The sequence below is a fragment of the Taudactylus pleione genome, unplaced genomic scaffold (genome assembly GCF_031769625.1).
Source record: "Taudactylus pleione unplaced genomic scaffold, aTauple2 ptg000331l, whole genome shotgun sequence".
Lineage (NCBI taxonomy): Eukaryota > Metazoa > Chordata > Amphibia > Anura > Myobatrachidae > Taudactylus > Taudactylus pleione.
This window is the reverse complement of record NW_028284732.1, coordinates 3,532,653-3,544,826: the sequence shown is the minus strand read 5'-3', so window position 1 is coordinate 3,544,826 and position 12,174 is coordinate 3,532,653. Positions and strand designations below refer to the sequence as shown.

At 37.5% G+C, this 12,174-nt stretch overlaps 1 protein-coding gene across 1 annotated transcript; it reads right to left on the bottom strand.

Annotated features, from left to right (window-relative positions):
* Positions 1-1,845: 1,845 nt before the first annotated feature.
* DLX4 (distal-less homeobox 4) lies at positions 1,846-11,656 on the bottom strand. The gene is made up of 3 exons (XM_088443561.1): positions 11,248-11,656; positions 7,437-7,630; positions 1,846-5,726 (listed from the first exon to the last, which is right to left on the bottom strand). Exons 1-3 carry the CDS (start codon positions 11,570-11,572, stop codon positions 5,484-5,486), a joined length of 762 nt encoding a protein of 253 aa, XP_088299687.1. The 5' UTR covers positions 11,573-11,656; the 3' UTR covers positions 1,846-5,483.
* Positions 11,657-12,174: the final 518 nt, after the last annotated feature.

Genomic DNA, 12,174 nt, shown 5'->3' with positions numbered 1-12,174 from the left:
CCACCGTGCTCGATCCTAGGTTTAAAGCCAATGTGGTGTCTCTCTTTCCAGCCGACACAAGCCTGCAGAGGTGCAAAGACCTGCTGGTGAAAACACTGTCAGCTGAAGCGGAATGTGACACGTCAACAGCTCCTTCTTCATTTTCTCCCACAACTGGGGTTGCCAGGAAAAAACTTAGCTATCCTAAGCAACTCGCTGGCTGTGATGCAGGGCAGGCAGGACCAAGTTTGGACATCTGGTCCGGACTGAAGGACCTGGCAACAATTTCTGACATGTCTACTGTCACTGCATATGATACTGTCACCATTGACAGAATTGTGAAGGATTACATCGGTGACAGCATCCAAGTAGGCATGTCAGACAGTCCTTACCTGTACTGGCAGGAAAAAGAGGCAATTTGGAGGCCCCTGTACAAACTGGCTCTATTTTACCTGAGTTGCCCCCCCTCCAGTGTGTACTCCGAAAGAGTGTTTAGTGCAGCCGGGAACCTTGTCAGCGAAAGGCGTAGGAGGTTGCTTCCACAAAATGTGGAGAAGATGATGTTCATAAAAATTAATTATCAACTCTTCCAGGGAGACCAGCCTCCAGAACGTACAGAGGGACCTGTGGTGGTGGATTCCAGCGGGGACGAATTAATACTCTGTGAGGATGAGGAATCGGTGGATGAGGAGGATGAGGACAACATCTTGCCTCCGTAGAGCCAGTTTGTGCAGGGACAGATTAATTGCCAGCTTGTTTTGTGGGGGCCCAAACGAACCAATCATTTCAGCCACAGTCGTGTGGCAGACCCTGGCGCTGAAATGATTGGTTTGTTAAAGTGTGCATGTCCTGTTTATAGTACAACATAAGGGTGGGTGGGAGGGCCTAAGGACAATTCTATCTTGCACCTCTTTTTTTTTTTTGCATTATGTACTGTTTGGGGCCTAGTTTTTCAAACTGCCATCCTGTCTGCCACTGCAGTGTCACTCCTAGATGGGCCACGTGTTTGTTTCGCCCACTCGTGTCGCTTAGCATAGTCATCCAGCTACCTCGGTGCAACCTTTTGGACATAAAAATACTATTGTGAGGTGTGAGGTGTTTAGAATAGACTGGAAATGAGTGGAAATTAAGGTTATTGAGGTTAATAATAGCATAGGTTCAGAAAAACCCACAAATTCTGTGATGTTAGCTATTTTTATGCTTTTTAAAAAAAAAATACAGATCCAAAACACAAAACCCAGAACCCAAAACACGGAAGGGTGGTTTTGGCAAAACCAATCCAGATCCAAAATATGAAGAAAGATCCAGATCCAAAACCAAAACACAAAACACGAAAAGTGCACCGTTCACCTGATTTAGATGTAATTACCCTCAAATTAAATCTGAAAGTCTGCAGTTAAATCACATCTTGTTTGTTTCATTTAAAAGCCATTGTGGTGGTGAATAGAGGACAAAATATGAAAATTCTGTCAATGTCCCAATATTTATGGACCTGACTGTATATATATATATATATATATATATATATACACAGTATATATATATTCAATCTTGTGGTTTACTTAAGAATTTAAGACAGTATTGTAAAGTATTTTAAATACAAATTTTATTAACCCGTACAGTTATTCCATACATTGCAAGTGAAAAAATACAATAAAATTACAAGGTCATACTTATATTTGTAAAAAAAGAAATATCTATATTTGAATTGCCAGGAATGTTTATACATAATGAATAGCAAGTTGTGCTGGTATTGTGAATACAATAACAACATTTCTTTATAAATTAAGTGTTTTAAGTTTGTAACCCTAATAAAATTGGTTTGTATTTTATCTAAAAAAATAAGTTAAAAAACAATATGCACATATTTCTGTGCCCCTTTATAATAATTAAAAAGTTCTGTAAACATGTTATGTAACTTGACATATTGGTCACAAGAAGGAAGAATAAAATAGTTAAGTATTTAACTATATTGATATCTTCCAATATAGAAACAAAATCCAGGAAGTAATTATTATTATCTGCTTTACAAAGTACAGGTCTTGTTATCCGATGTTAGGGAAAATACTTTACAGCTATGAGGCAAGAGAAGCACTTTGTCCCTGATTCAGCATGGGCGACAGGCGCTAATTCCAGTGCTGTGAATCTGTACGCAGTGGCTATGTGACAATATGCAAATGTTGCAGCCACTATCGCACCCACCAGCGGCTTCGCAAATCCAAGCAACTGCGTACAAAGATGAAGCATCGGTAATGGAACATCTTGCATGCGCAGTGCAACTCAGACACATGTGCAGACCACCGATAATCGCTCAACTGCCTAAGCAGCAGCATTGCGTCCATCTCTGAATCGGGCCCTTTGTCACAGGAAGTAAAATAAGAGGGACAGGGAACCGATAAACATAATTATCTAAGCATACCTCCCAACATTTGCAACTCTCCAATCAGGACTCTGAGTGTGCCCAAAATAGGGGCGTGGCATGCAGGGAAGGGGTGTATCCTTGCAGCACCCTCTATTTTCATAACTCTGGGGGTGTGCTTAGCACTCTCGAAGATGATAGGCTGCCCACTGGCTCTCCCTGCACACTGACCAGATGCCTTGCTCAGCATCAATTCACCCGCAGCAGTGAGACAATCTGACCATATCATGTTCATGTCCTGCAAAATATAAACTCCTTTTTTGGGGGGGTGGGGGTGTTGTGGTGGAGTAATGTGAAGTATTATGATTGGGTTAGGTGGGTGAGAGAAGATAATACACACTGCATTTAGTATATGATAAGTAATGGGAGATTATTTGAGTTTCCAATTTTATTATTTTAAAACTTAATCAATTTACAGTGCTTATAGTAATGAGTTAATCAACATAAGTAGCCACCTTCTAATTTTGGGGTGTAATTTATTTGTTTAAAAACACATTATAAAAGCCTTGTGACTTCAAGATATGCTCCACCACAATTGCTAATTAGTTATATTACTTGTCATGATTTTTAAATTTTCTCAGTTAAGCTCAAACCCAAAGAGATTGTGGGCTCTATTCATTATCACTTTGAAAATTTTCACCTGGTTTTGTAGAAATTAAGTTTTCGGTACATTCATCAAAAAGGTAATGCACCTGCTTACCTTTCACTTGCTATTTGGCCCTCTGTCCCCATACACTAGTATGGGGACAGAAATTTATCAAGCTCCAAAAAAACAATATTTTCGGAGCTTGAATGTGGGAGCATTCGCCATCTTTAGATGGCGTTTGCTCCTGCAATCCACTTCTTCCTTATGTGAAGGAGTCCCGGGTTGCGAAGAGGGATCCTTTCGGATCCTTTCTTTTCTGTCCGGCTCCTTACGGCGAACGCCGGGTCTTTGTGCCTGCATGAACTCTAGGTCACCCAGGCGCTCTAGTTTCACTTCTCCTAAAGGAGCAGTGAAAAGATTTGAGGAGATAGCTGATTTTCGTATCAATTGTCTTCCTCGCTGGCACTCGCAGTGAGCTCAAATGTTAATTATTGGGGTCCGCTCAAACCCCGATAATTAACATAATGAATAGAGCCCTATAAATCCAAAGGATGAGATTTATCAAACCTTAGAAAGAGAAAAAGTGGAGAAGATGTCATAGCGACTAATCAGTTTAACTGTCCTTTCTCTAGCACAGTCTGTAAAATGACAATTGGAAGCTGATTGGTTGTTATAGGCAACTTCTCCATTTTAGGGGAGATGTATCAAGCCTTGGAGAGGGATAATGTGGAGAAGTGCATCTGTCATTTATCTAGCAAGATCATTGAAATGACAGCTAGAAGATGACTGGTTGGTTTGGCCAACTACTCTGCTTTATTTCTCTCCAAGACTTGATACCTCCCACCATTGATCTCTCTCGAAGATTTGATAAATGTCCTCCAAAATATTGTACTGCTCTGTATCTGGAGATGCATTTTGTGTGTTCATACGTGAACTCTCAAGACTATTCTGCCTTGCCATTGCCCCAGTCATGTGACCATGAGCTCTGCAAATTAATTTGTCATTTGCCCACAAGTTTGCTAAATAATTCATACGTTTTTTTTTTTTTTTTTAGATCAAATAGTAGAGCTAGGAACTTTGAAACCCGGAAACACTTATTGCTTATTAATGTGGCCTACAGACAGTGGCGGAAACTATTTTGTTTGTTGAACCAACATTTGTCATAATGCAGCCTCTGAATTTGCTAGAACAATTCCTGTGGAATATTTGATTATGAAGTGCCTTAGTAGCCTATGAAGAGGCTGTATGTGTAAGAATATTGGTTCAGCAAACAAAACGGCTGTCTGCATTGTATGTAGATGACAGATGTACCATATTGTAGATTTAACAGTAATGATGAGAATATTTGTACTGATCAGTTTCTTGCAGGACAGGTACAGGTGTTCTTGGCACTAGTCTGACTAGAGGTGTGCCTTAAATGCTATTGATGTGCATACATAACTATTTGTCTCTTCTTCATCACATAATTACATGACTTAGGTAAATGTTTCTGCCTATATTCATCTGCCCTGTGCAAGTCTACTTCCTAATACCAAGTGCCAGATTTAATAAACAAGTGTTTGGTCTTTTTTTTTTTTTAACACAGGGCACAAATCCTTAAAAATCATGAAGGCAATATATGGCTCCCTCACGTCCTTTATTTCTCAGGTGCAGACCTGCTTTGCTGATAAGTTTTTTTTTTTTTTTTTTAAATGTCCACGTCCCTGATACAGGCCAGATGGATAAAAGTTCTTAAATTACTCTTCAGTTGACATGGTGACACTAAATTCCCCTCTGGAAGACATGTTTCTTATGTTAGAATATTTGTTTTTAGTTGAATGAATAAATATCCACATGTTGAGTATACACATTGCCTGCACACAGTGGAATCCATTATTTTTTGAGCTACCCCAAAGTTGATATAATAGAAAAGACTTCCTTGTGCCTCAATGATGTCCTTAGTCACTTGGTGAATTGACAGAATAAACGTCGGCTCAGCCGCGAGATGGACTATGTGTAGATTTTCTGTACTCTTTTTAATTGAAAAATGGAGGGTCCACAGCTTAGCAAAAATGATGTGTTCAAGCCAAGGCAACCATATAAATTAACTTAATTGTCAACTAAACCAAAATGGACTTTTGTTCTTGGTATTGACTGCTGCCATGTTGTCCTGCTCATGGCTTAATCAACTTTCCATCCATTTGTATGTATTTCTGTATTCAAAGCAGTAATTAAAATAAAAATTAGATTGTTTGAAATAGGTATCTTCCAGCAAATGTATATTGATGCAAGATGTCCACATGGATGGTCCTACTGCCATATAATGCCTCTAGAAGATGAATGGGTTCATACCAAATTTTCCATTTCTCTTTTTACATGGAAGACCGTATTTGTAAGGGACCAGCTGGTGTAAACCATAACGATGACCCCTTTTTTCACAAGACGCCCAAATTGCCACTTGTCATCTCTTTTTGATATTTGTGCAAGATAAAGACTGTAAAGGACACATTTTAATTTCCGTTATATCATTGGGGGTCTTGATAAAGTATCTGGAGTCTGATACCAAGGGTTATAATTATTCAAGTAATCGGAAGGAATTGGCGCAGTTTTTCCAGCTGAAGCAAAGTCCCAGTGTGGGGTAACATTAGGGGAACATGGAGAGAGCGAAGATGAAGTATGAGCCTGGTCTCCATCTGGAATACTAGAACCTTGTTTTACAAACTTCTTGTACTTGGACCTCTTGTTCTGAAACCATATTTTCACCTATCATATAGGAAAAATGAATATACAGGTTTATTTCAATTAAAGCACAGTTGCAAAATGATTAAGAACACAACAATGAAACATTAGCAACTTGGATATAAATATTTACAAGAGAAGACAAAGTTGAACGTTCTTAATATATTCACGGGCTCCAGACAGAGTTGTGGTTAGCTTTAGGACTAGAAATTCCTAGTTAGCCCCTTCCTCAGTTCCAAAGATGCCCACCATACCCATTGTGATTTTGACAACCAAGTACACCGAGCTGGCTGCAAGGGATTAAAATAGAGCTATGTTGATCAGAACTGGTGGAAAAACCGATGCCTGATTTTAGCTATTGTCTATGCATGCAAATTGCGCCAACTGTGCGCCAAATAGTAGTATAGTTCTGCTGTATTGCTATGTATAGTGTACTTAAAACAGAATTCTGTACAGGTGTCAGTCATAAGGGGGTTGAAGGTTTCATATGCAAACATAAATAAAAACTCCTGGTCCTGCCTAATTAAAGGCAATTGAGGTCATAGTCTGGGCCTCATGCAAATTTAGGTATATACCTGCAGCCAACATTGTTTTTATGACCATATTGGATTAAGTGATGTATTAAAGAATTGTAGATTATTCAGAGTTAGATAATTTTTATGCTATTACTGTTTTCACTAAAGCCACAGTCCCACTAGCATGTATATGCCTGTACGGTTTCACTAGCCTTAAAAACAGCAAAGCTTTTTGCTAGCATCTTAGAGAACACTGTAAGCTTCCCAATTCATGTATTCCTTTTTTTTTACATTTTCCGTATTTACGCAAAAAAAATTCCCGCAGCACACATTTAAAAGACACCAATGGCTAATAACAGATAAAACATATATAATAAATAGCTAGAACTATATTTCTATAAATTGTCTCAGTATCATTGGTAATTACTTGTAAGAGCATTTAAACATTTATTTACAGATTTACTAAGATCCTAGATAACTAGTCTGAATTTGATAACAACCATTTCTGTTGCTTCAATTACCAGGACCAGTCATTCAATCAGATACACAGAAAAGGTGGAAATATATTTAAAATATTTATAAAGTATCTAACTGGTTGGCCCTTCTATCCAATCAGATGGTAACCCCTGAGACACACATATGAAATTAATTAGCAGTGGATGTGCAACAGAGTACAGCGTAGTTTTATAGTTCTTTATTTTTGGAGGGGATTTTTATTTTAGCTTGTATATTTTTAAGTAGCTGGACTATGTAACATTTGAAAGTTTGGCTGCTAGATCAAACAGGGAGGTAAACAGATGTTGTGTGCTATAAAATATTGGAAGCTTGTTGAGTATTGAAATAAATGTTGATCATACACTGGAAGAAAATATATACCTTAATAAATGCCTTCAAATATCACAGAAGTTACGTTTTATATGTATGACAAATTGGTAGATCGTTCAAAGATAAGGCTGATTGGGGCCATGGCTAATTTTAATTGACAAAATGTAGTCACTTTCCTTCACTGACCTGTAATATTTGAGAAAAATGTAATTTCCTAAAATGCTAATAGTATATGATAATGTGTGTATTCATATTCATACACAAATTCATATTCAAGCACAGGAAAATATACAGACATATAAATGACTGAATATGTAGTTGACATCGAAAATCTGGATTTATTAGTGTATTCTGATAGGATGTGATTATATACCCAGAATACCTTGCTCCTTACCTGAGTCTGTGTTAGGCCCAGCTGAGCAGCCAGCTCAGCCCTTTCTGGCAAGGCTAAATACTGTGTTTGTTGGAACCTCTGATTTAATGCCTGCAGCTGCAAACTGGAATATATTGTTCGAGGCTTTCTAATTTTCTTCCCTTTTCCATTAATCCGGATTTCTCCATTTTCTATAACTGTAGATTTCTCCAACTCTGAAAAGAATGTATCATGAGTGTAACATGAAGGAACTAAGCCATACTAAGTCAAACTCTGTATGTCCCAACAATATAAATATATATCACACATATTGATTTATTAGGTTTTTTTTACAAATGTGTAGTAGAAACAAGGCATAGACTACCAGCAGGCGTAAATATAATGTAATCTATGAGTGTATACACAAGAGAGTATCTTTGCCGTCACACCTTGTGGTGCCCTTTGTCAAATTGGTGTTTGTAAACCAAATTGGTATAGTCTGTTATGTAAGGGCACATGAATGTATTTTGTTGATTGCCACAGTACACAATAGTGGATCAGAATAATAGCGTCTGTGGGGCTATCGCTCGCTGAAACGTGGCCAAGAGCATGTCTATTAATCTCAGTGATGCAAGTATGACCTTGACAAACGTAATGTGAATTTGAGGTGAGCATTCTGCTATATATTCCAATGAATAGAGATGTGATCTAGTGGTTTATTAAATTATGAAACTTTCTGTGTATTTTATCATATTTATTTATTACTTCATTTATTAGTGATCCAGAGTGAATAGTAAAGTCATGAGTAACTAAACAGCCAAATAATAATCATAATAATAAATTATAATAACAAAAATAATAATAACAAATAAGCTGACTTTATGAAGTGGGTGTGATGTACTTTCTAAACCACTATAGTATCACTACCTGTCATCTACACATGGGGGAGGCCGATATATTTTTGGTTGTAGCAATATCCATGAAACTAGAGATGTGCAAAATGTTCCTATTATACTGGCTTGTCACAAGTTTAAGGGGTCTATTTACTAAGCCTTGGATGGAGATAAAGTGAACGGAGATAAAGTACCAGCCAATCAGCTCCTAAATGCCATGTCACAGGCTGTGTTTGAACAATGACAGTTAGGAGCTGGTAGGCTGGTATTTTATCTCAGTTCACTTTTTCTCCTTCCAAGGATTAGTAAATAGACCCCTAAAACTTTATTCTTAGAAATGTTCCATTTTTTTCTGTGTAGACCAACTTCATACAGATCTGCATTCTATTAATTTGAACAGGGGTTTACACATTATTAGATATTGAAGAAGAATAAACCCTAAAATAAATCCTAAAATAAAAAATCATAAAATAAAACCTAAATAATAAAACACATACCGTAAAGCACTTAACATACCTAGACAGCCTTGTTCATCAGGAATTTTAAAAATGTATGTTTCAATGTTGGTAAAAATGAGAGTTCAGTCTATAAACATGCTAGGAACACATTCATCCTCCCCCTCCAAAATAATGTAAATAAAAAGGATACAGTTTGGGGCCAAATTTTACACTTTTGTCATATACCCTAAAATGCTCCATTCAATCATGCACACATACTACTCCAGTTTGCCGTCCCCTTTAGCTGACAAAATTTGGGATTGTCCTAAAGAAAATCTGAACTGTTCAGATGGGGATTTTTTTTGACCAGTGACAATCTTTGGGTCTCAGTGATGTCATTGGTTCCTAGTGTATTGTTATCCACTATTTGTGTTCTACTATTGTCACTTTGATCCCATTCCTAAAAGCATGTCACTAAAGTTGTTTCATAAATTAACTACATTCCGCCAATTGTTTAAATTAAAAAATATATAGGTAAATGTAATCACTACTTATCTTAGAATGTATTTTCCTTCTAATTACCTGTGATTAGCAGGCAAATTAAAAACAGTAATAAAAAGTATTTCACAAGGGCACATTACTTCATAATGATTTTTCTTACTGTATATGTTGTTTTTATACAATCAAAGCATATGATTGCTATAGCTAATATTTTGACAGACCCCCTGAACTCGCTTAATTGTCTTTTGTGGCAGATATGCATACATACATATAAATACAGCTGTTCATACCTACATACAAGCAAACATACATACCCACACATGATTTGCACTTTTTACTTTCAAGTTCTAATGACTGATTTAACAGAATTGTCTAATTATAGTTTTTTCTTGCTAGATATATCAGTACCATAGTTAAAATAATTGCAAACAGTATTGTTCCCTCATTTGTTAACTTACAATTCATACAAAATACTATAATTAATAATTTTAATACAATTTAAAAAAAAAATTGCATCAGTGTATTCAAGTTGGAAATATATATGTGTAATTATAGATAATTTGGATGTCTTACCTGTTGTAGCATTCTAAGTGGCTTTGAAATGCAATATTTGATTCATCAGTTGTATAAAATAATGCAATTATCAATTTCAAAGTGTTGTAATGAAATAGCCTATAACTAAACAAATAATATTTAATAAAATAATGTTATCTATATCCCATGTTAATATATATATATATATATATCTAGTCTGAACAAGTTTGTCATTTAACTAAGCCACCACTGAACTAAGCAGTTGGTTTTGGTTGTGCTGCAATTAATTCTCATAGGCACTAACTTTTCTTTTATCTACAGTATACTGTAGCTCACAGTGCAGAGATTTCAATAGGAGGTATATAGGAACGAATACATAACTCAACAAGCACAATACAAATGGGCCATGGCTAATTAAGATACTACTATAAAATCTGCCATATAAATAGGTATCATTTTATGTGTCTACATTACAAAGATGATAGAGATCTTATTTATGAAAGTTCTAACATTATAGATTGTAAGCTTGCGAGCAGGGCCCTCCTACCTATAGATCTGTCTGTTATTACCCTGTTTCGTTCTATAAATGTTTCCAATTGTAAAGCGCAACGTAATATGCTGCGCTATATAAGAAACTGTTAATTAATAAATAAATAAATAAATACATTTGATCAGTTATTTATTCTCTGCGTTGTTTTGTGCCAATGTTTCTAGAAATGTATATATAGTTATAAAACACTGTATGTGGGTTTTAACAGGTTAAAGTTAATTTTTACTTGCACACATCTGTGATACATACAATAACAGGCTAGATGGTTATGTAAATGTCCTTACATGGTGGAGCTACAGTTATTATCTATGTAGTTTATCTACCAATCTTACTGATTGGTAACACATTACTTCCCTGCATATTGCCCTATTACCAGCAATCTGATCGCTTTGACAATAAGGGCCTTGACCGATTTAATGGAATCTTTTGATTGACTCCCAGCAATACTCTTATCTGCTGCTGTATAACTTCTCTTGTCCGTATTTAGTTATTTGCTGTGAACATTTACAATATGATACATGAATAGCAGTGAGAAACAAGACTACACTACATGTAAAACCTGAAGTACGGTCACATAATGTTACGGAAGGATCACACTGTACCTGTGTGTGATACATGGGCAGAGAGGTATCAGTAGCCGCAGCCAATCAGCAGTCCACTGGGACAGAATTATTACACAACGAATCCAAACCACAGAATAGGAAAGTATAATAGTAATGGCCTCTGTACTATACTGGACACGCAGCACTGCGCTCTCTCATGCGCTCCATCTATATAACATCTTTGTTTCGGATGATATAATAAGAGTGGGTAGATATGCAGTTAGCATGGCTGTGTATTAGAATAATAGGGGGTGCTAGCTGCACGATAAATGTCATTACAACAGAAAAGAAATAAAAGATTTTGCACTTCAGGTGATAAATGGGTGTATAACCTACCGGGGTCTTCGTGTGCTCTCCCTGCATGGCTAAGGGTGTTGCTATAATGCTGGTAATCCAGGTAGGGGCTCCCGCTGTGATGGTGGTGACTGCTGGAAGACGGGGAATAGGGGTATAAGGATCTGCCCCCATACACTGCTGCCCCTGGAGAGAACAGACCTTCATGCCCAGCGGGGTGGAAGCCATGCAGGTAATGCCCATGTGCCAGAGCTGGAGAGTGTTGCTGCCGGGGTTGGGGAGAAGATGCTTGTCCATGGCCGAACTCCAGGAAAGCAGCTTTAGCTGGGTCCAGAAAAGTGTCGGTAATAGAGGTCATCTCCAACATTACAGATAACTGCACAAGTTCATGTCAGACATAACAGTGGTGACCCATAGTCCTCCCCCATCCTGTGTCCTCCGCAGCCACGGCCACTAGTCACCAGCCTGTCACTTGCCAAGTGCTTCTGCAAGTACTGAGCTCTCCTAAACTCCGGGGCCGCCCCCACAGTGTCATCTCCTGATGTCACCAGCACTCTCCCCAGGGATCCCCTCATTATTGTAATCACCTCTTGCTGCAGGCAGCTGGCTCACACAACACAACCTGGGCTGCTCTGCAGGTCACAACTTGCTGCCAGTGTCTGATCAACAACACAGGAGACATGAAGGAAAGAGGGACAACCACCGACATATACATATCTCTATCCGCTTATGTATAGATCTGCTCAGTGGTATATGATAGTCTCCGACTACAGAGAGTAAAATAACGAATGGGACAGAAAAGAAAATTGATACAAAAAAGTTCCTTTGTTTGTAGTTTAGTTTAGTAAATAAATAATAATAAACGTCTGGCTCCTACAGGGTTACTGTCTATTAGCAGTTAAAAAGTACTGGTTCCTATCAATGTCCCTCTAGATCTAGAGGTAGTAACTTTACACAGTAATTGGGATA